Source organism: Nicotiana attenuata, unplaced genomic scaffold (assembly GCF_001879085.1).
Source record: "Nicotiana attenuata strain UT unplaced genomic scaffold, NIATTr2, whole genome shotgun sequence".
NCBI lineage: Eukaryota > Viridiplantae > Streptophyta > Magnoliopsida > Solanales > Solanaceae > Nicotiana > Nicotiana attenuata.
Genome location: NW_017674363.1, coordinates 55263 through 80797, shown reverse-complemented (window position 1 = coordinate 80797; position 25535 = coordinate 55263). Strand labels below are relative to the sequence as shown.

Genomic DNA, 25535 nt, shown 5'->3' with positions numbered 1-25535 from the left:
CAGACCACAGGCCAACTCTTTTAACTTCACTTTTCAATTGCAATAAAGGGACAAACTACAATAATTATTACGTTCAAACTAAAGAAGATGCATAAATTATTGGATGCAGATTTCGAAAACTCTAGTCACATGATCTCACAGCTAAAACTATGGAAATTAAACACTGAAATATTGAACTGTTTCAAACATCTATTAGGCGTAGAAGTAACACTGGTATCAGCACACACACATTAGTCCTAAAATCATTTTCGGCTTATACAATATTTCAAATCTAACATTTAAATTAACATGATAGCAAACCTTGAGAAAAACTCAACATGGATTACTAAAATTAAACTATACTAAAGCTAACACTACCAAGTAGGATATACACGAGTGCAACGGTCCATATACATAATCCCTCAAGTATTCGACCAAACTAACAAGCTACGAGTTTCCAACGGAATGGAAGAGCAACATGAATTTCAATAACACTACTACTATGAATGAGCTAAGCTACATACCATTACACTATACTACTAACTTCAGGAATTTTAAAGCAGATGATCGAGATTGACCATTAAAAGAGAAAACAGCCATTCATTCATGTATCTTCAAACCATTACAGTTTTCCTATTTTTCATCTCATCCCTTAGAGAATCAAGGAATACCTGGAAATTGGACAAAGAAAATGAGCAGAAGTGAGTCAACAAGTAGAAACTAGCAACGATCAACAGCAGGAAATATCCCAGCAAACCAGTTTTAAAATCAAAATAGTGTTCAGCCAGTCTACCCAAAAATTTCACCTGAATGCCAACCCAAAACTTCAAAATCAGACCTTGGAGCTAAATTCAATCCATTTTCTAAGCCTTAAACGAACCAAAAATGCTCCGGAATTAGAGAAACTTCAAGAAATCAGAGCAGAAGCAATGGAACAGTATTTTACTTTTTTAGGAATTTTCAGCCCTTGAAATTCTGAATTGAGCCTCAAGTAACAATGCCTTTATAGGCAAGTTATTAGGGCAGCCTTAGGGGTTTTGTTTTTCATTTTAGACCTTTCCTAAGTTTCTTTTTTGCTAGTTAGTCCTCTATTTTATGCCTTGCTACCCAAGTTAGACCTAAAATTTACTAGCAGACCCCTACAGAAGCTTCTAGGAAGCCTCTTGGGCAGTTACTTGAGAGATTCTCTCAGTACATTACCCAAGTTACCCCTTAAACACCCTGTTATTACCTATGAAAAACCAAACCAACAACGTGTTACAATTGACCCAATAACCCAAACCCATTTGGACGAGCTGTTCTTTACCAAACGAATCAGAGACAGCCCAAAGCCTAAACTAACAACTATCTAAATTGACGAGCAAATCCGTAAGACAGAATAACCCAACATGATTTCAAGAGCAATCCAAACTAGATTATTAATCAATTAACATAACTAGGTAGGTAATTAACTAAGTTAATAAACCAAAATAACCTAATTAAACTAAGTTAAAGAGACTAACATAAAAATGGGGAAAAATCAGAATTTTAACTTATAACACTGACAAAGCTCAAAAGGCTAAGAACATCAGCAAACATGTTTTTATGGTTAAAAAATGGAATAGAAAGGGCAAAAGAACAAGAAACACTCACACTCAGAAAATTAAAATAAGGAAAAAGAGAAGAAAAGAAGAGGAACGATGGGTAAAAATGAGACCAAAAAACGGACTTCAAAATGAAATGAGACTCACCAGCTAAACTCGACATGACTCTTGATATCTTGATTCACACGAAATTGATACCAGTCACTTTTCTCTGTCAAGAAATTACGAATAGCATCAATTTTGTAGTGAAGCAATCCTCTGAAGGTGAGAAGAGTAAGCTTGGGTCGATGCACACCACAGGAATTGGTTTTGAACCTTTAGGGCTCTTATCCGGATCTAAGATTCGAGGAGTTCTGGGAAGATTCGAAGGAAAATAGTTGTGGATTTGGTACGAAGGGATCATGGGGGTTGTAGGGTGTTAGTTTGGGGTGGTTTAGGACCGGCGCCGCCGTGGGCGGCGGAGGTAGCGGCTAGGGTTTTGGAGATTCGAAGGATTCCAGTGGGAGTCGGGGGAAAATAATGGTAGATTCATGATGAGGGGGAGACAGGGGTATTGTGGTGTAAATTTGGTTAGGATTGGACGCCGGCCACCGCCGTAGGCGATTTCCGGCGGTGGCAGACGGCGGCTCAGGGCGGAGGGAGACGGTCTCTAGGGTTTGACGGAGTAGAGAGACGAGAGGGGGGGGGGGTATCGTTTGGACATTTAAATATTAAAAGACCCAAGCTTCAGGACCGTCCGATCAAGAGACCTCGACGGTCCTGATCTAACGCCAATGAAACAGCGTCGTTTTATTACAATAAGGCTGGACCGGGTACTATGGGTTGGGTTTGGACGGGTTTCAGATGTGCACAGGTTTGGGCTTGGGGTGTATTTGGCCCGAATTCGGGTCTTTTATTAAGGAATCTATTTTTCTTTTCATTTTCTTTTCTTTTTCTTTTCAAATTAAAACAAAAATCTAAATTAACTCTAAAAACTAAATTAACCTACCCAACTATATTAAGCTCTAATTAATAACCAACACAAATTAATTAAAAACCAATTTAAGTGACAACTGAACAAAATTCAAAGCTAAAATTAAACAAAGCAAATAAATCAATTTTTGTGATTTTTTTGTATTTTTGTAAAACCCTAATTACTAATTAATCTAAAATATATAAAATTAAATCCTAAATGCAAATGCAATGCGTATTTTTGTATTTTTTATGAATTTATGTTAAATTAAAAAAATACACACAGTAAAATGCAAATAAACACGAAAATTATGCAATTAATTCCTACAAATTAAACAATTAAAAGAAAAATCCTAAATCTAAGAAATCTGTAGGAGTAATTCGTGCGAGGCAAAAATCACATGCTCACACATATCACTTTTTGACTAAAGCTACGTATATAACTTGATGTATATATAGTTTATTCTTTAAGAGAATAGTTGACTGGGTAGTATTATGCTGAATATGTTTATAGTCTATGTATACTAGGAGGAAAAACTAAAAAAAAGAAGCAAATAAGTCAATGAAACAGGCAAAAATCGAATCGATTCGACTTAATTAGTTTGGTTCTAATTATTTAAAAAATTAACTAAATTTATTTGATTTCTTTTTAGGAAAAACTCAACTCAGACCGAACCGTGAACATCCTCACTCATGTTGATTAAACAAACGATGAGAAATGACAAAAATGGTCCATTATGTCTGAAGATAAATATAAAATAGTTCCTGAAATTATACTCTTGAGCAGTTTAGTCCTTTATGTTCTCCCAAAGTAAGCACTTTTGGCCTCCATTAAATATTTAACAAACTAGGCGATTAAATCTACGAAATTGTGAAAAGAAAATTTTAACTAGGAATAGCAAGAAAGTCCCATCAAATTCAAGAAAGTGCAACACCGAAAACTGGATGACATACCAAAAATAGATACAATAAAAGACAGAGCATAAATTACACCCCAAAAAATATGCAACAAACACAAAAAATAGATCAAAGTTATCAAAATTGCACCTCCAAATGTGAATACATATTAAATATTTTTTTTTCACATTTTCAATTAAATCTAATAGTCTAGTTCTTTATAAATATTATTTTAGTTATATGACCATTTTCATAGGTAATTCATAAAAAATAACACAAAAGATGTGTAAATCAAAAAAACTCTGTATAAAAGATCTTGATAAAATTATTTTTTTCTATTTAAATTGTAAAGGAATCACTTCCTTTATAAACTCCACATATATTTTCGATTTAACCTATTGTATTCAATTTTTCATTCGATGAACCATAACAAGAAATGTTTTCCACCTAAATTGTTTAATCTCTAGCCAGATTAGTTAAAAATGAAGCAACTGAAGTTGACATGTTAGCCGTCCAAATATACTTCAAACAATGAAACGAGGGTCTGAACTTTGAGTACTGTACCCGACATTCCCACCCCAAACCCATCTCAAATTGACGAATCAACAAAATCCATTAATCAAATTTCGCCTTTGTCAGATTGTAAAACACGAGCACAATGCCGATAGCAGAGCCGATGAACGGCGACGGCAGCACAAGAATCGGAGTCAACGACATTGAAGACGCCATCGGTGTAGTGGAAATGGTGGGACCGTCTTCGATCTCAGCCGTTGATTCTTCCTCTACAGCTGAATCTTCAATTTCCATTTGTGATGATGATCAAATTGCTCCTCTGTTGACCCAATCAGAGAGGCCTAAGATCAACATCTTCACCATCTCTTATCCTACTAGGCAAAAGCTCAATAAGGTGAACTCCAATTTTGAAATCATTAATTTTTTTTATTTTTTTATTTTTTAAATTTGTAAATTTGCTGAGCTCTTTTACTGAATTTTCAGTAGCCAGTTCTTTAGTTACAGGACATGTCAAAATGCAACTTTTATATATCTAAGTTTTTATACAACGAATAATGTCAGTCATTAATTATTAGGTTTTAGTTCTATGCACTAATGATGTTAACATATTTACACAATCAAGTTGTAAATAAGGTAATTACAGGTCAATTTTATGACAAGCATATGGGTAACCTCGTAAAAATGGTAACTGACCTAATATACAAGTTAAAAAGCGCTAATAGTGTAGAGAAATCTTTACATTGTCGGTGTATATAAATTAAATCCTTAATTATTAGAGTATGAGGGTGAAATATTTGAAAAGATTGTAGTAAAAAATTGTTTTGCCTACAGAACAGGGAGTATGGTATGTTTGTTTCCCTTTTGAGTGCAGTACCTAGTGTTAAATTTCCAAAAAGAAAGAAGAAAAAGAGAGATCAATAGAATGTTGAAGTTTTCTGCAAAAAGGTAGCTCTTTTTGTTTATTTAAAAATACATAGCATGTTGAATGTATTGAGCATCCTCTATTTTGGAAACAGTTGAGACGCATTCACAACATACATCAGGTAAGAGAGAGGTTTTGATACAGTTAAGTCCGGAGAATGTAACATGATTACTACTATGGCATGTTTTCCTTTTTAGTAGTATTCTTATATAGCTATAAAGTGTTTTTCTATCTAAGTGAATGTGCTTCTATCATCAGACGTGCTTGCTGACTTATTCTACCTTTGGTTCTAGGAATGACCTTTCTTTAGGCAACTTCTAGTCGTGATGCTAATATTTATGCATCTATTTTACCCCGTACTGTGACTTCCTCAAGGAGGGAATGATCAGAGTTTGTTTTTGCACTTAGTTAGGTTGTTGCTTTCTTTATCACGAACCCAGTACTTTATACAAGCACAAAAATGCCTATGCCTACTTGCATATTATATTTCCCTGCTCTGGTGCTTTTCTTTTTGTGTGGATAAATGTTCTGCTTTCGTGATTTATTCTAACTGTTTATGATATTGTGACATGAATCAAAATAATTCTAGTACTTTTTCATGCTTAATTAGGTTCTGACACCTTGCAGGAGGAAGTTATAAAAGTAGTTGAACCAGACAAGTCGCCGTTTCTGCAGTTTATTATCTGGCTGTGGAGTGGATCGAGGTACTCCGGTCTGCTATGCATGGTCTTGTCATCTATAATCTACTCAACAATGGGAGTTGTTTCAGATGTTTTTACTGGTCAGTAACTTATTTAAAACATTTGCATGTGTATTATATACATATATCAATGTAGCTACTGATAACTTAGCAATACAAAGATGTCATTGTCCCGTTTCCTGCCTGAAACTGATAGTCGGCTAAGTTTAGCGTAAGCTTTCATCTGTGGGCAACTGATCTTCATACAATAACCTACCATTCTACACACACAAATTGAAGATGATAGTTAAATTTTACCTGGGGGGAGAGAGATAGAGAGAGAGAGAGAGTCATTGTGACTATTTCTTCTTCTTTGTTAAGTCAACTTGGATTTCCTTTGGAGGAAAACCAGGGAAGGAGGGGCTGATGCCAGATTCCCTCTTTGCTGTTGTATTATTCATATATCTAGAGAGACGGGATAGTGCATGTTATATCCAAGCTCTTTTCGTAGTGCCCTCTGCACTGGGTTGTCAGGAGATTCTTTCAGGGTTGATATGAGCGCTTTGTTTTTCCTATGACATTTAGAGATTACAATTTTCATGGATATGGTCAGCGATGGGTAGGCTCCTTTGGAACACTGCAGCAATTTTTCAGTATGTTGTTTAAGCCTATATCTTATGGATTTAGAGTATGAGAACAGGATTCTGCGATGAAGCTGACTCATGTAGGTTTTTAGTGTATATCAAAGGATCTTGTGAAGTACCTAAACCCATGTTATTGCTGATAGTTACGAGTATGTCACATTGTCTAGGCCAAATGAGGAGTCAAAGGACCACGGGTTTTAGCAGAACGCGGTAATTCTCGAGAGAAGAGCCCTGCACTTATGTGCGAGACAGGGTAGTGTTTGTAGGTTCATTCTGGAGCAAAGCAATATAACTTTTAGCTCATTGTCCACTTCAGATTCCAGAACCTGGAGGTCTTTTGGCATTGCTTATTGTTTCTACTAGTATAATAGCGTCTAACTTGGTTCTGCCTTTGAATAGGCAATTGCAATGCAACTTTAGATTTCTATATGGAAGTTCCTTGAGTAAGGTTTTGATGTTATTACTGTTATATGTCAACATATTTTGTATGTGGATACATACTTTAAGATGTATCCAGTGTTTCATGACTGCTTTTACTGTATATTCCTTTTACACTAATATGATTTTTCGTTGTTTTTGGAAATGGCAGCTCAATCAGTACCTCTTTTTGAGATAGCCTTTGCAAGATGTACGGTAGTCCTAATTCTTTCCTTTGTGTGGTTGAGGAGAAGTGGCCAACCAATATTTGGACCAACAAGTGCCAGGAAACTTTTGGTCTTAAGAGCTCTCACTGGATACATCTCATTGATGAGTTTCATCTACAGGTAAGCAGTGTTTCTTAGACTGAGAAAAGAAACCCTAAACCCCTCAATCCGCGCTCCAACAAGGAACAGAAAGCAGAAAATGTCGAGGGTATCAATCTAATTAATAAGTTTAGAAGAATATTTACTACGGATGCAAGAAGACAGTCTTTCAACATTTAGGAGATTTGAGATGGATTCTTCCAGGTTGTCCCACTTATAAGTTCATTCTTATCTGGGTTCAGACTATTTGAGGGTTTGAATAACATGGCTCCATCTTGCAGACCTGAAAAAGTAGTTTACTGTTATGCAAGATAGCTAGACCAGACGCAATACATATCCAACCTGTCATCCCTATATCCAACCTGTCATCCCTAGCTGTTAAAGTAACTAACTTATGGAGTTTTAATTGAATAATACAAAAATTAATCACAATGTTGAAAATTAAATGACTATCAATATCAATTGAGAATAATAAATAAAAATAAAAAGGTGAATTGTTTTATACACTTGATTTAGTAGTTATATACATAAGAAGTGCTGAGGACAAAATTTAATGGTATTTAACAAGTTGGAAGGAGAAAAAAAAGCCAGATATACAACACGTAAATGGATCCCATGGGTTCGAATTCTCCTTCATTTACATTAACATGGATGCCACTGCTCATGGTCAATGTACTTTACCATAATTATTTCCTTCCTCTGTTCATGCTACATCCCCTTTATTGTTCTATAAAACATGATTTACTAGTAACCATGAAACAGTCAATTTTATTTTTCAGCATCCAGCGGCTACCTCTGTCTCAGGCTATCATATTGAGCTTTACAGCTCCAATTATGGCTTCAACTGTGGCTAGAGTCACATTGCATGAGAAGTTAAAAATTGCAGAAATTGGAGGTATGGTCATATGCAATCTATAGAACTCCAGGTTGATTTTTTTTTTTTTTTGTTATTTAACTTTGTATGGTGTGTGCATGGTTTGCTATTTCAAATTGATTGAGGTGTTTTAAGCTGATAAAAAGACCATATTATTCACGTTTGGGTTTTAGGGGCTCGCAGATAAATCTGAAAATCTTCTGGACCCCTGTGAAACTGAGAGAACTGTGAACGTACACACATCATTGTGAATTGGTTGTGCAACTCCAGTCCTTTTCCTTCTTCTTGTAAACTGCCCCTTGGAATGGAGCAGAGGTGCTTGAAAATCTGAATTTCCCATGAACCTTTAACTGAAAGATAAATGGATATAATACATTATTCTTGTGTTCACCATACAACACTGCAAGTCCATTACAATGTATAGTCCTACTATGTACCTTCTCTTTGACAGCCCCCTTATTTTTGGTGCTCTGGAGGTGGGAAAATATATGATTGAAAAGTTGAATTTTCCTTTTTGAGAAGGTAACATAAAATTTGAAGCTTTTCTTTGCCCCATAAAGCTTAAAAATATTGATCTTAGATTCAGTGGTTCCCTTTCTTACCATCTGCCAGCTTAAGGAATCAGGATCATCTGAGAGTTCCTTCAACACTTCCAGTTTGTCTATCAGTTGGACCATGCTTTCAATTTCTCAAACTTGACTATCTTTCCCATCTATTGCTGCTCTACATTGAGTAATAGATGTTTCAGTGTTGATGGCAAAACTGTACAAGCCAATGTACTCTTTTGTAAGACGAATAATTGTCTAATGGAGATTTTCTATTGTGAATTATGAATTATATGCTTTTAGAGGACTCTTATTAGATAAACGAGAAATTTGCTGTTTCTAGCTTCGAGAAAGCCGCTGTTTTTTGAATAGGTTTTTGCTTTTGCTTTTAGAGGACATTTCTTGTATTTTCTATCTCTTATTCTTTTGTGGGTATTCTGTATCACTATTGCCTTATTGCAGGTTTAGCGAGCAGTTTCTTTGGTTTGCTGTTCATTTTTCAGCCAATGGTCAAACCACAAGGTACAGAAGATAGTAAATATTTGTAACTGTTTCTGAACTAACAAAGTATTTTTGAGAGTTGGTACCAAACTATTAGGAGTTGGCATCAGATGATTCAAGTGTAAATCAACAAGTAGAACTAAATGCAGCCGGCCCTGCCCTTGTTTCTAAAGGATATCCCAGCGAACTAGGGCCTTGGGGGGGGGGGGGGGGGGGGCTTGTTCCTTACTTGACCTTCAGGCATGAACCCAAGGCCAATTAAAGCTGTAATAGGCATTTCTACTGTTGATATTAGACCTCCTAAAAAGGAGAGCTTTTTTGGGCAGGGGCGGACCTACTGTCGGGGTAGGGGGGTCACCGGAACCCGTTAGCCTCTGTAAAACAATGTATATATATCTTGTATATCTATGTATATACATCGAGGACCCCATAGATAAATTACTTTGTGCCCCCTAAATTACAAAATGGCGGATGGTAGCTTTGGTCAACTGGACTTCAAAACCCCCTTTCCATACTATGGCAACCAGGGATCGAAACCCGGCTCCCTGCGCCTTAGTGTTTTTCTTTTTCTTTATTGAATTTAATGATAGTTTATACTGCTAGTGCTTGGTAGTCGATTGGTTTATGTTTTTTATTTATCTTTCTTGAATTATAGTTTATATTAGTATTAGTACTTGATTTTATTCTTTTTCAAATCCCTCCCCCAAAATCAAAAGCCCCAAACCGTAGCTCCTTTCTTCACAAATAAAAAAATACAAACCCTTCTCCCTCCCTTCAACAATCACCTCGACAAAGAGCAGTATCTATCGACTCTGACGGTGTCGACGATGATGACGGAGAGTTTGTACTTTGCGGATAAGTTATCACTATCATTACGTTTCCAAAGAGTTGCACCCCAAACTTTGTCGCTAGTTATTAGCATATATAAAGACAGTGGTGCCTTGTCAATCCTGTGTCCGCCTTTGCTTGCGGGTGTGGCAGAATTAACTTGGGAAAAGATGTTTTGCTTTCAAATTTTAATTGTCAGACCTGTAGGAAGGGAACTTATGAGAAAGAGTATCCCAAAAAGAAATCCATATCCTTCCCATCACCGCAATCCGACTTCTGTTAAGAGTACTGCTCTTGGACTTGTGTCACCTTGGTTCTTACAATTGTCCCTTTTCTTCTACCTGCAGTGGTTCATGCCTTGCTCATTCTAACATTCTCTGTGGTACCTTAAAAAAGGTGGCTCTTTTTATCCCTACCAGGATGTGATTTCCTACCCATACTGTAGTTTAGTTACTTGTACCAACTCATTCTAAAGGCCCTCCATTCATGAATTGTATGATTTTCATATGTATTCTGTTGGAGCAAAGTCACTTGATTTTATAGTCTTTTACAACAACAACGGCCCATTGTAGTCCCACTAGTGGGGTCTGGGGAGGGTATTGTGTAGGCAGACCTTACCCCTACCCCGAGGTCAGAGAGGTTGTTTCCAGGAGACCCTCGGCTCAAGAAGACGACAAGAGACGATATATTAGTACCATCAATAGAGTCATAATAAAATAACAGCAATATAGGAAATACAAAATAGATGGCAAGTACAATAATAACCGGTAGATAAAGACATGCATCAATAGATAACCACTAGCATCCTAAAACTAAATCCTAACTGTCTAGTCCTACTTGGGAGCGCCGCAGAAATATTCGCAACTTCCTCCTAACCTACAACCTTAATGCTCGACCTCCACAATACCCTGTCAAGGGCCATGTCCTTAGTAATCCTAAGTCACGTTATGTCCTGCCTGATCACCTCTCCCCAATACTTCTTGGGCCGCCCTCTACCTCTCCTCGTGCCCACCACAGCCAGTCGCTCATAACTCCTCACCGGTGCATCAGTGTTCCTCCTCTGAATGTGCCCGAACCACCTGAGTCTTGCTTCCCGCATCTTGTCCTCCATGGGGGCCACACCCACCTTCTCCCGAATATCTTCATTTCTAATCCTATCCATCTTAGTATGCCCGCACATCCACCTCAACATCCTCATCTCTGCTACTTTAATTTTCTGGATATGTGAGTTCTTAACCGGCCAACACTCAGTCCCGTACAACATTGCAGGCCTAACCACTGCTCTATAAAACTTACCTTTTAGAAACAGTGGCACTTTCTTGTCACACAAGACTCCTGACGCTAACCTCCACTTCATCCACCCCACCCCTATACGATGTGTGACATCCTCGTCGATCTCCCCAATTCCCTGAATAACCGACCAAGGTACTTGAAACTAACCCTCTTGGGAATGACTTGAGAGTCAAGCCTCACGTCCACTCCCACTTCCATCGGCTCGACGCTGAACTTGCACTCTAGGTATTCCGTCTTAGTCTTGCTCAACTTGAAACCCCTAGACTCAAGGGCCTGTCTCCAAACCTCCAGCCTCTCATTGACGCCGCCTCGTGTCGTGTCAATCAGAACTATGTCATCAGCAAATAGCATACACCATGGCACCTCCCCTTGAATATGATGAGTCAGTGCATCCATCACCAGGGCAAATAGGAATGGGCTGAGCGCAGACCCTTGGTGCAACCCCATAACAACCGGAAAATGCTCTGAGTCGCCTCCTACTGTCCTAACCCGAGTCTTAGCTCCATCATACATGTCTTTAATCACCCTAATGTAGGCAGCCGGAACCCCTTTAGCCTCCAAGCAGCTCCATAGAACCTCCCTAGGAACCCTGTCGTACTCTTTCTCCAGATCAATAAACACCATGTGGAGATCCTTCTTCCTATCCCTATATTGTTCCACCATCCTCCTAATAAGGTGGATAGCTTCTGGGGTAGAATGCCCCGGCATGAACTCGAACTGGTTGTCTGAAATAGACACCGCCCTTCGCACCCTCATTTCTACCACTCTCTCCCAAACTTTCATGGTATGACTCAGTAATTTGATACCCCTATAATTGTTACAACTCTGGATATCACCTTTGTTCTTGTACAACGGAACCATTGTACTCCACCTCCACTCCTCCGGCATCCTATTCGTCTCGAATATGACATTAAATAATCCAGTCAGCCATTCCAAGCTTGCTCTACCCACACACCTCCAAAGTTCAACCGGAATTTCGTCAGGCCCGGTAGTTCTGCCCCTACTCATCTTACGCATTGCCTCCGTGGCCTCCTCGACCTCAATGGGCCTACAATAACTAAAGTCTCGGGGACTGCCGGCATTCCTAAATTCACCTAGAGCAATATCCTGATCCCCTACTTCATTTAGAAGTTTCTGAAAGTAGGTCTGCCACCTCCTCTTAATCTGGTCATCCCCGTCAAAACTTTGCCGTCCTCATCTTTGATGCACCTCACTTGGTCCAGATCCCGAGCCCTCCTCTCTCTCGCCTTAGCCAGCGGGAATAACTTCTTCTCCCCGCCTTTGTCCCCTAGTTCCTCATACAGACGAGCAAAAGCCGCAGTCTTAGTCTTTTACATTTTAAAATTATATTTTAAATGATTCGACCAGTTTGCCTGATGGTTGAACTAGTAGATAACTGACCTACTGCCCGCTGTAAATTGAGCATGTGGCCTGGATTTATACTATGCTTATAGGAAGAAATGAACTGCTTGCACTAGGAGTGACGATGAACTGTGCCTTGTATGTTTGGAAAGACTGATTTGCTCAATAGGGAAAAAACTTAGAATCTCATTTGGTTTCTTATTTGAATTCTCAAAGTATTGGAGCTTTTCTCACAGGAGCTTTCCCAAGTTCTATAGAAGCCAGTGAATCTCATTTCAAGGGTAGCCATCACATTTTTGCTGTTTTGGTTGGCTTATTTTCATCTGCTGCCACTGGAGTCACCTACTGCCTTACGAGAGCAGGAGCCAAGGCAGCAGATCAACCAGTGTAAGATTGTTGGCTTGCTTCTCTAATCTTAAGAATGTATCGTCATTATTAATATGCTTTGACTTGACATTCTTTCTCTTTCTCTCTCTTCCCTAATGAGAAGGAAAAGGTGTAGTAATTCATTGTAGCGTATGGAGGAACATAGCCTTCTAATCTGTTGTAGGTCAGTCTAGGGAATAATTTTCTTTACAGATTTAAACCACATGGAGGACATGAATACCGATCAATTCCATACATGACATAAATGGTTAATTATGTTAGACAGTGGTCTTGCCAAGAATCACAACCAGGAAGATAGGATTTTCCAATGTGTGCTTTGATCACACCCAACTTTTGTTAACTCACAATAAGTCAAGATTCCTCAACATGTTCTAAAGAACGGCAGCAATGTGTAGAAAATAGATTTTTTCCATTCTGGTTGCCACTCTGAATGTTGGATTGCCAAAAGCTCACCAAGTGTAAAGGTAATTTGGCAAGATTTTTCAAAGGTTTTTTTTTTTTTAACAATTGTGATCATGTGTCCTCTTTAAAAGAACAATTTAGATGTTAAAAGTGTATAAACTCCTTTGGTCTTCTTACCTATGTTACTAGTCAAAGACTGAAGAATCTGTAAGTAGTAGCTGTTTATAATATCTATTGTATTATGGTTTATTCAGCTGACTGTTTTCTCTCATAATATGCTTCTTAAGCAAGTAACATTTTTCTTTCAGGCTTCCAGTTTTTTCATTTGTCCTGTTTGCTAGTCCTGCTGCTGTGATGTCTACATTTGCCTTTGAAGTAAGATATCGTACATGTCATTATTTCTTTGTGAAATAAAAGGGAAATACATTTAATCGTGGTACATTAGAACTGTTGCAACTTTCATATGATGTTTGCCGAGATAAATATTCATTAAGCATCCACAGAAGTTCAATATGACATGTACATTGATGCTAGTGTAAAAAATATTTCGGATATACTTGTTTATCGGCAACTTCCTCTCCATGAATATAATTGTTCAGAAAATGGACGGCCATCTTTAAATGTTCGTGAAGTGATAATTTGAATTGCCAACCAATCTTTTTGGTAAAGAGGTTATAGTTACTCCCTCCATTTCAAAGTGAAACACTATCTTTATTAGTCCGTTCCGAAAAAGAATGACACGTTTCTATATTTGGAAACAAAACTTTAAGTTTTTCATTTTACCAATTTTATCCTTAATGAGAAACTTTTAGCCATACAAATATTTTGGGCCCACAAAGCTTTTACCCCTTAAGCTTTTAAAACCACAAGTTTTAAATGTCTTCTTTTTTTCCTTAAAATACTTGCCGAGTCAAACTACGTCACATAAATTGAAACGGCAGGAGAATTACCTAATGCAACTACCATTATGTCGAAGAGGGTGATTTGCAGTTTTGCTTGTACTAAAATAATTTCCAGAGTGACCTACAAGAAAAAACATAAAAGGATTGTGTTATATTCCAAGATCTGTTTAGATAGCGGCCTGTATCTCTCTGTATTTATGAGCATTGATTGGAGTGTGGGTGTTCTTATCTTGGCAACCTTTTAATAGTGTATAGATAATTATCCTTGTTGACTTTCGGTAGTTTCTTTTTTCTAATTGTCTTATTTTGTTGAATGCAGAATTTTGTACTCCCTAGTTTCTATTCTTTCCTTCTAATGGCTGTACTTGGTGTACTAGCTTTCTTTGCAGAGGTACTATTCTTAACTCTAATTCTGTCATGTGATCCAATATCCGGAACTCTGATTCCGTAGACCCGTCCTCGAATTTGTGAATAACCTATTACTCTCCATAGATAACTTTAGCACGTGGACTTCAGCTTGAGAAAACCAGCAGAGTTGCCAATATCCAGTTTATTGAGGTATAGATCTGATCAAGTTGTTGAGTTTCCTCTTGTATAATGTAGCAAAATATACCACGGATTGCCTTATCTGCATAATATTTTTTTTCAATAAGTTATTTGCACAAACTGTAGATGAAGATTAGTCTGTTGTGTTACCCCGTTTGCTTGATTTTGTCAGAACAACATTGATAATTAATGACATTTCGGAATGGTGAAGTTTTCTTTATGTTAGTAGCTTAGTGCTAGTATTAAGTAATTAAAAGTGTCTCTTTTTTAAAAGTTCGATCTTTTAAGTGAGGTGTTCATATAATTGAGTCCGTTGCTCAAATGGTGATTATACTATTGAAAACTATGTAGGAAAGTCCTTTTTTTGGTAATAGAAAAGTCACTTTTCTATAACCATGTCACACCAAAAATCACTTGACCGGATTTGTCTAGGTTTCGTCTGCCAAAAGCTTATGTGACACTTTTATATCAGCCCACATGGACTTAACTAATACCAAAACTAAAAATGAAACCCGACCCACAACAACTCGACCCGCAACAACCTCAAAAGTGAAATTTTGGACTGGAGTGAAACCATGCCCTTAATCGACTTTGCCTGAGAGAGGAGGAAGACACTGTTTTTATAAAATAAGGAGGGAGCTAGGGTTTTTGTATATTGAAATCGGGTTGTTGCGGGTCGGGTTTTATTTTTAATTTTGGCATTAGTTAAGTCCATGTGGACTGATACAAAATGCCACATTACATTTGGCAGCCGGAACTTGGACAAATCCGGATAAATGATTTTGTGATTGATACGTGTATAAACAAGTGGCTTTTCTGTTTTTTTTTTAAAAGATGTCTTTACAACATATTCTCTCATAATTGAGTGACCATTTGAGCAATGGACTCTCACACATTTCAAGTGAAAGCAGGAAAAGGTTTGAATCTCAACACACCACTGTTAAAGAATTTCTGTATGCTTGACTCACAAAAAATCTGGCTCGCACTTGAGGGCCGTGTTAGGGATACAGTTAAATCAATAAACATGTCAAGCTTTTAGATGATGTGGTCACATAATTCAACCTCTAACTAGCAGTTATAAATATTTGAATGGTTCATTCTTGGATTGGGTGTATGTGGAACTCTTTGCAATTCAACTATGCAAGGTGCTACTTCGATAGGGACTTGTCAACAGTACTTCACTGCCATTGCAAACTCGTATTCCTCTGCCAGAGACCAGCCATTGAACTGAACGATATTGTTTTGTATTTCAGGCTGCACTATCACAATTTCTTGGAATGGGCTCATCAAGAATCATTCCATCTATTGGCAGATTATTTGGATGTATAATAATCTTAATTTCAGCATGTTGTACCATGTATATTGGACCCGAGAAAGAGATTGAATGACAAAGTCAGACAATTCTTTTCATTTGCCTGCGCTGTATGGTCTAATGTGCACGAATCCTTTTTTGTACTCCTCCTTTCTGTCCAATGCTTCAAGGGGTACTTCCCTTCTTCATGAGTGCAATGAATCCCAGTTTCTGCAAAGACTTAAGTCACCATGAGCTTGTACCACCGGAGTTCCTACATTGGAAGTGTAATGATTCCGTCGTCTTTTTGCACTTGTAATAGCTTAATACGTTTCAAAAGATGGACGTGAAGGGGCTATTGCTTCTGTTCCCAGAGCGAGAGCACCTATAAGCCAAAGAGGTTATCAAAATAGAGACGCTTTCGCTTCCAACCAAGAAGTTGGGTAACCACCATTGGCCTCTTGGGGGAAGGGGGAGGGGGGAGGTTTGGAGAGTGAGTTCCAACTTTCTTTTCTTTTTTTAAACAAGGAAATAAAACTGCAGTTCATATTTTTGATTCTTCATTTGACTCCAATGTATCAAAAATCCTAGATTTGTTTGACTTGTGTCGCAGGAAAGCTATACTTTCAACTGGTATTGACTGGCATATGATTGGCTTCATAATGCTACTATTGTTCTTCTATACAATTGGCTCTAAAGAAATTTAGTTTTTTTATCAGAATCTTTAGGTAAGGGGTTTCTCGATCTCAACACTTCTTGCTTCACACTTGGATGGAGTTCTGATTCACAAGGACTTGTGAACAATTTGTTCTAAATTTGTCTGTATCTTGCCGATGGCTATGTTTAAGAGCTTTCACTTCGCATTCATTGATGCTAGATCATTGGGGTGATCAACCCTCTTTTTTGAGTCATGTTGTACCATCCTTTTGATATGGAAATAGCATGTTAAATGGGTATGAGCTCTACAAGGTGATTTGGGAAGATGATACTTCTGCCACGGACTTACAGAGTTGATTTAATATTTTCCTGTATTTAAAGAAGGTTTCACTGCATAATAGTTGGTTGTTAGGATCGAACTCGTGATTTTGCAACCCAAGTTGAGGTTTCTTGATAATTAGTTGTCTCCTTTATGACCACCTTGTAGAGTAGAGCTTACTGTTTGAATTGTTTTCAAATGGTTTAGACCACAGAGTTTATACATGTTTGTAAATGTTCATTGTATTTTAGACCGGATGCTTTCTGTAAATAGATATATAAAATTGCAGTACTTTGTAGAACTATCAATAAACCTCATAAAACTATATCTATGTACCCCTAAAGCAATATTTAGTGGCTAACAATGACAATCAGAAAAGTTAAGGCAATAATTAACTTCTTATTACATTTTGAAAAGAGTAGCATTAGAAGGAAAAGAAAAATTATAGACTAAAGTTCAAACACAACAACAGGGGAGAAAATATAGGTGGAAATTATAGTAAGATAAACATATGAGAAAAGGGCCGATCAAGACTAGTTACAATGTGGTGTGGTCTTTTCTTCCTTCTGAAACGTTTTGTTTGTTCTCCCGAGAATCAAGAGTTTCGTTCTCTCTAGAAGTAAAGTCAGGGCTAAGGAAATACCTTTTTTTTAAAGCAAAGTAATTGATATAATCCTCTCTTGAGCATAATACAAAATTAAGAACCTAATACTAGTAGAAAGCACAAAGTTACCGAATATGACCAACTCTGGTTCTAGTTTTAAAGAGAAACCATGAATAAGGTTAAAGGGTCTCCATTTTGATCACTAGAGTCAGGCAGAAATTCAAAAGTAACTAGATTTATAAGTGGTCATTCAAAAATAGCCACAATTTAAAAAGTAATTGAAATTTAGCCATTCTTCATGTAAAGATGAATCTGAACGAAAACACTATTCAAAATCCGGAAAAATACTCCAGTATAATATGCCGGTCCAACATAATATACTGGAGATTGGAGCACGGTAAAGATGAATCTGAACGAAAACACTATTCAAAATCCGGAAAAATACTCCAGTATAATATACCGGTCCAACATAATATACTGGAGATTGGATCACGGGTGTTCCAATATCCAATATATTATACTGGAACTTTTCGCGTGTTGGAGTTCCAGCATAATATTCTGGAAGTTCATACACAGGTGCACTGATCTCCAGCATATTATGCTGGAACTTTCCGTGTTGCAGCAAAATAGTGGCTATTTTTCAATGACTTTACAAACGCTGGCTATTTTTGAATAACCAGTCCGAAAACTAACTAGCCCGTGCTATTTTTACCTAGAGCCAAGACTTGGAGTACTATAAAAGCCACTAGTTGCAATTTTAACATCAAAGTCCTAAGACCTTCAAAAGGATAGCCAATTCTGCGAGATTCTTGAAAGATGAGCGCAATGTTTGGTATTGTTCTACACTTTATCCTCTCGAGTTGTCCAAACTCTTTTGGGGTGAATTGCACAAATAAGATCATTCCGAGTTGCTGTTTAAGTTTTGGTCCCGATTACATAAATTTAGCAACGGAAAAGGGCCAAATATGTCCTGAACTATTGAAAATAGAGCAATTATGTCCTCCGTTTGTATTTGGGTACAAAATTATCCTTGCCGTTAATAAAGTGGTTCACTTATGCCCCTCCTCACTAACAGACTCCACATCACATATAAACTTATATAAAATAACTTTTTTTGTTGAGTTGCAAAAAATCCATGTTGGAAAAAAAAATCTTCTCTGTTAAAAAAAAAAGTTTGTTCCGTAAAAAAGTCATCTCGGAAAAAGAATGTCTTCCCCAATCTCTATTAACCATGAACAAATCTCATTTTTCCACGATACATCCATTCATCCATCTGTTAAATCACTTCTTTTTAGTAAACCCACTAACTAAAACCAGTAGTCCATTATTCTTCATCTCCACCAAAGTATCTAACTTTACTGTTGCATCTCCACTGTACCGAACAATAATAATTCCTTTTCTCTAACTCCGCCACTATATGACCAAACACTGGCAAACACACTTTCACTCCAGTCGTGCTTGACTTTTTTGGTGGGTCAATCCAAGAAGCATTAGATATGGATTCAAACAAGTTTATAGGGAAGTCTTTGGATCCAACCAATCTGCCAATAGCTTGTGGAATATTATTGCAAAGACCACTGCCGATAAGCTCTCGAGCAGAAGTTGTGTATATTAGAGTTCTCACAACCATCACATTCATGAAATTAGAAGTCATCTTTTTAAGCATAAATTATGAGGACTCGAGCAGTACTATTCTAAATTGAAGTAACAAATGCTTTTGTGAGCTTAAGGAGATCCTTCCTTCTAAATTGAACACCAGCTTAGCTGCATACGATGGTGGGTTTACGGAGAAGACTTTCTCTCCAACACGGATTTCCAACTCAGCAAAAAAATATTTATTTTATATGAGTTTATATGTGATGTGGAGTCTGTTAGTGGGGAAGGGCATAAGTGAACCACTTTATTAAGTGCAAGGACAATTTTGTACCCAAATACAAACGGAGGGCATAATTGCTCTATTTTCAATAGTTCAGGGACATATTTGGCCCTTTCCGATTTAGCAAATATAGCTTATGGGTCAGAAGTCGACACTTGCGGGTCAAAACTTAGCCACAAGTGATGCAAGTGATCACCAGAAGTTAGGATGGATGGACAGAGACTTGCCTTGCCACAAGTCGGGATCAATAGGACTTTAATACAATTGTGTCGTAACTTTGGAACTTCAAAACTCCATTGCCCAGCCGAACAATGCCACATAAATTGGTAAGGAATAACAAACAAATATCTCAACTTCTATTATTCCAACTAGTGATAGAGAAAGCTAAAAGGAGACGGATTTCATGATTTTCTTGTAGGAGAACAGTAAGATAAAGTTCAACCTAGTTGGAGCAAGTTAAGTAAGCAAGGTCATATTCATTACATTATATGGGTCGTAGAGTTACAAAACCCCGTCCCATTAAAGTTCAGAATCATGAAAACACATACTAATATGTCCATTAACAAAGGGGAGAAGATTCAGAGAGTTGTGCCTCCAGTTTGATGCAACATTGCATCAATTTCATCACCATCTTCCATCTCCAGCTGAAGCAAAGATGAAAAATTGTTAGAAAATAGGAAAAATTATTACTGAGTAACGAGTATTAAGCAAATGAGCAAGTAGAATGAGTGGGTTTTTTCTGTCCTATTGTTTCTGCCCCCCGGTTTTTCCTTTTTCTGGCTTACTCTACAGTGTGTGTGTGTGTGTGAGAGAGAGAGAGAGAGAGACCTCATCCGGAGTCTGCTCCCCACGAAGACGACGACCATCAAACAAGAAGGCAATTGAATTGAAATCAACTGACTGCCTGTCACAATAAGCATTCATCAGTTTTTTTAGCTGAGTGCTTCTTTTGATTCTGAAAAAGACCTCATTCCCATCCTGCAACAAATAAACCAACCAGATCAATCATACTGTTGGCCACTTTCCTCCTCATTAGCGTGCGCATATGGACATTTTCTGAAATTTTAATAGGCTGACATAATCCATACAACAATGACAAAAAGAAGATAAAAGAAGGGAAAAGGAACCAAGATGTCCATACAGATCATTAATACAAGCAGCTATGGGGGTCAATCACACTACAGTTCTCCAGACAAAAGACAAGACTGTAAGGATTAGCAAAAGAAAATTAACCCCGAAATCGGAGGGTAGGTTTCCAAATAATGGTATTTTCCAGCCAACCCAGGTTCACCTTGTCTTAACACAAAAGCACATGGCTAGATGTAAATCATTGTTGATAGTCCTCTTTTACCAAAGCCAAAGAAACAAATCATCAGTTCTATTCTTTTGATTACTTTCTATAAGAAATCCCACAATCACCACCAGAATCTACCACTGACAACTACAGGGATCACACCATGATCGTTTACGTCCACAATGTGTTGTTAACCTATAATAAGGTTGGTTTAGCATTGAACAAACAAAATTTGTAAATATCTCGAGAGAAAAAATTTACCCCAGTACAACCAATAAATGGTACACCACTGTCATCCTCACTTCTACAGGCACCAAATGCTTGTATATTTGGTTGAAACTACCATCTTCAACCCAAACAAAAGAAGCAACAAGGTCACTTTTATAATATGGAAAAATATCTTTTTCATCCCAAAAGACCACCTGGACGCATTATTCTTAAATCAATTCTTTCCAAAAGAAGCCTGAAAATGTAATTTCATCAGTTATTTGAGTTAATAGATGTTTTTTTTTGGCAGATCAACTGAATAAGCAATAGCACCATTGCCCTATTCCGAATCTGGCATTAGGTTATTTTTCCTTTCTCTTTTCTTTTAATTCAATCTCCTTTAGAGGCTTCCTTTTAGTTAAGACTTTTTTTAGGAAGGATACTCAAATATCCTTTTAGTTGAGACTTCCAAGCAGATTAGCACTTAAAATGAGGTTTTCATGCCTTGGCACTTGGAGCTCTCACTTCATGAAAAAGAGAAATCATAGGTAAATTTTGAGGTAGTCCAATTGTTAGAGGGTGTATTTCAAATTTAGGCGCAATGAGTTGATACAATATTGTAAAATAGGTTAATATAAATGCCTTACAAGACAACTTAGAAGATGAAAGCCTACGATTAAGAAAAACTTGAAAACATTATATAGTTTTTTGATACTTGCCCTCAAGTGTGTAGCCTAGAGGTTGATGAAGTTATATTGACGACAATGGGAGACCAAGGTTTCAGATTCCGCAGAGGCTACAATACCAAGTGTTCTGTTATCCAATTGCCTAAGCCTAGGGGATTTGGTGTAACGTAATTCAAGTTCTTAAAGAATGTAGCCTCAAAAGTCATACAAGAAAAGTGAAGTAAAACTTCCCTACACCATAAAAGAAGCCTAATTCACTATCAAAACTAAATAAAAGATAAGTTAGAGAAATTTTCTAACCATCAAACTACCTACAATCAATTAAGAGCAAAAATACAGGCAACCGTCTATTATTATCATGAATTGGAACCTAGAAAGAGGACAAATAAGCCGCTACAACCAATTAAACCACTAAAAATTCTTTCCATTATATGTACTCGTTCCTTCCCAATTTATGTGATGATATTTCATTTTTACTTTTTCATTTCTATATTTAGAAACATTTTAGCAAACGTTATATGTCGCTATACCCTGCAAGTAAAACTACTGAAAATCAAACAGCAATAAGGAAAAATCAGAAGATTCTAAAAGGATCATAGTCTAAAACTAAACAAAACACTCAAACGTTACAAACACCCGTACCAAACGAAACCCTAGGTTTTCGATACGCTACATGCATGACTCTGTGTGTATGTGAAAGAGAGATAGAAAAGAGAACCTGGCCTTTGACTTTGAGATTGATGTGAACTTGATCGCCGCTGGGCTTCTTGTCTTCCTCTGCTTGCGACATTTTTCTCTCCCAAAAAGCTCCTCTCTCTCTCTCTCTCTCTCTCTCTCTCTCTCTCTTTGTTTTGTATTGGTCACGGTCACCCAAGGCTTTTTTAATAGTCATTGGCTTAAAAATCACGCACCTTTTTTCATTTTTTTTGAGTTCCCCAAAATACCCCCGAATTATATTATACTTCGTATTAAAATTTCCTTGTTGCATTGCACTCAGCCTAAAATCCCCTAAATTATTATTTTTTTGTCAGTTATCTATTTAAATTATTTGGTGTCCTAAAAACTCTCCTGAATTATATTCTCCTTTACATTAAAGTCTGATGTTTGAATTTTTAAAGGTGAGTCTGTCCAACTGTATTAACTTATGGTTTAAACTAAGCTTTGCATGTAGTTTACTCATAATATATTACTCTCGGAAGGAGTTTTGGCCAAAAAGGAGAGGTAATTGGCCTTCATGGGTTTTTTAAGAAAGTGTCTTTTTACAATGTTGAATTTAAGAAAGTGTCTTTTTTAGATCTCTTATATGTAAAACATAAATCTCTTATGTGTAGAAGTAAATCTCCCATGTGTAAAAAAAAAAAATGAGGTCATAAAACTAAAAATAAACTTGTAATGGGCCACAAAACCATTTGACCCCAAAAAGTATCTAATGTAATGCATAAACATTATGTTTAATTGTGATTGTACTTTATGCTACACTCCAATTTAATAAATTGTTATTTACATTCACTTTGCACCATAATAAATAAGATAGATGAATGCATATAGTGTTATATTTCTGATAAATCGTCTTATATTACATAAACAAGATTATACCAAAAAAAAGATTCACAAATAAGCAATCAATCGTCTAACAATTACATTCACTAATTCTTTTCTTTACTGTTTGAAAATATTTATTTATACCCTCTATTTTACTATTGGTTCACCATTGCCCGGTACAAAAATAATTCTCTGCCGTTAGGTCCCTCTACCATAACAACATTATCCCACGTAGCCTGACATAACACTGGGGTGAATATCACGTGTGACATGCCACCTCATCGCACCTATCCCATTTTACTTTCTCCCCTACTCCCTCTTCTACCCCCAACTCCCTTTTCACCTAACCACCACTCTTTCACCTTGAAGGAAACAGAGGATTATCATGACACTGCCATTAGAAATGCCATGGAAGTATTATGTCTATTTCTTGCTAGAAAAGCAGGAAAAATGGAAAAACTATGTAAAAAGTAGCCACAATTGTTACCGAAAAGAGTATTGAAATTGTGGCGGTGACTCCATCAAATATGTTGTTAAAGTTATTTCTTTTCACTCTAACAAGGTTCGTCTTCTCGAGAGATCTTCCATTATTTCTCAAAATTGGACTAGACTTGCTAATTGTCTGCCAATATTAACTATCGATAATTGGAAAGAGTTCCATAAATTTTCTTTAACTGTTTTATAATTAATTGAAATAATTTTTTTGCTTGCAACAGCTGAACAAAAGAAGAATAAAGAATGATCAAATAAAGGATCAATATATATTTGTTACTTTATTAATGCATACATTATCAACAAAAACAAAAATTTTAAAAATCAATGAGCATGTATTACAAAATATTTTATGGTATATAAAAGATGGAGTAAATTTCACGGGTGGTCATTCAACTTTGTGTTCATTACACAAAAGTCATTTTTCCTCTTTTTATTACGTAAAAATCATTCAACTTTGTGTTCATTATCCAAAATTCACTTTTCGTTCTTTTGTACACAAAAATTATTTTACTCTGCTCTATTTATCACAAAAATCACCTTGGCCAGATTTTATAATACTTTTACTTGAAAGTCTAATATGTCCTTGACATTAATCCTCTCATTTATGTAATACCTTCTATATTATATACTATATAATATATTTTTACCTCTTTATTTTACTTATAATTAAAATAATTTTAAAGTATTTTATTTAATATTTTTATAATATATCCATACATTTAATTTTTCCATGGCACTCAATTTGCTTAGTCATATTCAAACATGAACATATTTTAAATATAAAAATGATAAAAAAATATTTATTTTTTAATATTTATTTAAAATAATAAAAACGATTTTAAAGCGCCCAACTCATAATTGGCGAATTCGTAGGTTCAATTCCTACTGGATGCACGCCAATGGGACCCTCCAATAAGTCTATTGGAATTGGCTCTGTATCAATGGAATCTCATCATCCATACATAACGAATTGATGTGGTATATTCATATCATAATATATGAACAGTAAGAACTAGCATTCTTATTGAGACTATAACTCATAGGGAAGAAAATCGATTTATGGATGGAATTAAATATGCAGTATTTACAGACAAAAGTATTCGGTTATTGGGGAAAAATCAATATACTTCTAATGTTAACAAATGATAGTTTTTGTAGTCAATAATTTTTTTAAAAAAGTTTCGAAGATATTTGTGTTTAATATTAAGTTTTTAAAAGCTTTATTTATTTGAAATTATTAATCTGATGTGCCAATTTGTTGAATGTGGGTACTTTATTTATTAAATTAATGGGTATGGCTTGGCTGAAATTAATGAGCTTTGATTTTTAAGTTTCATTAAATATTGTTACTTATGCATGATTAAGAACGTGGACTTGAGATTTATCCACACTTATGTTACTGACAAATTTAATAATGCTACTTATATATCTGGAAAATTAATATTAAAAAAAAATTAAATGTACGAATATATTGCATAAATGGGAGGATTTATAATGTCAAGGGCATAATAGGCTTTTCAGTTGAAAGGTTTGTAAAAATTGGTCAAAGTTATTATTGTGATAACTAGAACATAGTAAAATGACTTTATGTAACAAAAAGAAAAAAGAAAAATGACTTTTTGGTAATGAACACGAAGTTGAATGACTTTTACGTAACAAAAGAAAGAAAAGTAACTTTTATATAATGAACACAAAGTTAAATGATCACCCATAAAATTTAATCATAAAAGATATATTTTAATTTGCTGACGAAGGCAAAAAAGAGTCCACTCTTTGAGTTTATATACCCGAAACGAGAAAATTAGTCCTTCAATTATACATAAAAATATTTCTTTAATATTTTCTTGGTACAAATATATATTTTCTACGACAGATCCTAGACCTACCCCATGTTTAAGGCATTTGTTGAGACATTCTTCTTCGCTCGAGAACAAGGTGAAAGAATGGTGGTTGAGTGAAGGGGGAGATGGGGGTTGAAGAAGTATGGAAGGGGGTAAAATGGGATAGGTGGTG

At 36.3% G+C, this 25535-nt stretch overlaps 2 protein-coding genes across 2 annotated transcripts; one reads left to right on the top strand and one right to left on the bottom strand.

The window, feature by feature from the left end:
* The first annotated feature begins 3817 nt into the window (after positions 1–3817).
* LOC109218506 lies at positions 3818–16054 on the top strand. Its single transcript, XM_019382871.1, has 10 exons — positions 3818–4317; positions 5473–5626; positions 6758–6932; positions 7691–7806; positions 8793–8852; positions 12551–12701; positions 13412–13478; positions 14325–14396; positions 14498–14563; positions 15805–16054. The coding sequence occupies exons 1-10, from the start codon at positions 4069–4071 to the stop codon at positions 15937–15939; spliced, it is 1245 nt and encodes a 414-aa protein (XP_019238416.1). The 5' UTR covers positions 3818–4068; the 3' UTR covers positions 15940–16054.
* A 3578-nt stretch (positions 16055–19632) lies between these two features.
* On the bottom strand, positions 19633–22356 carry LOC109218507 (small ubiquitin-related modifier 1-like). The gene is made up of 3 exons (XM_019382872.1): positions 22204–22356; positions 20127–20276; positions 19633–19942 (listed from the first exon to the last, which is right to left on the bottom strand). Exons 1-3 carry the CDS (start codon positions 22273–22275, stop codon positions 19877–19879), a joined length of 288 nt encoding a protein of 95 aa, XP_019238417.1. The 5' UTR covers positions 22276–22356; the 3' UTR covers positions 19633–19876.
* Positions 22357–25535: the final 3179 nt, after the last annotated feature.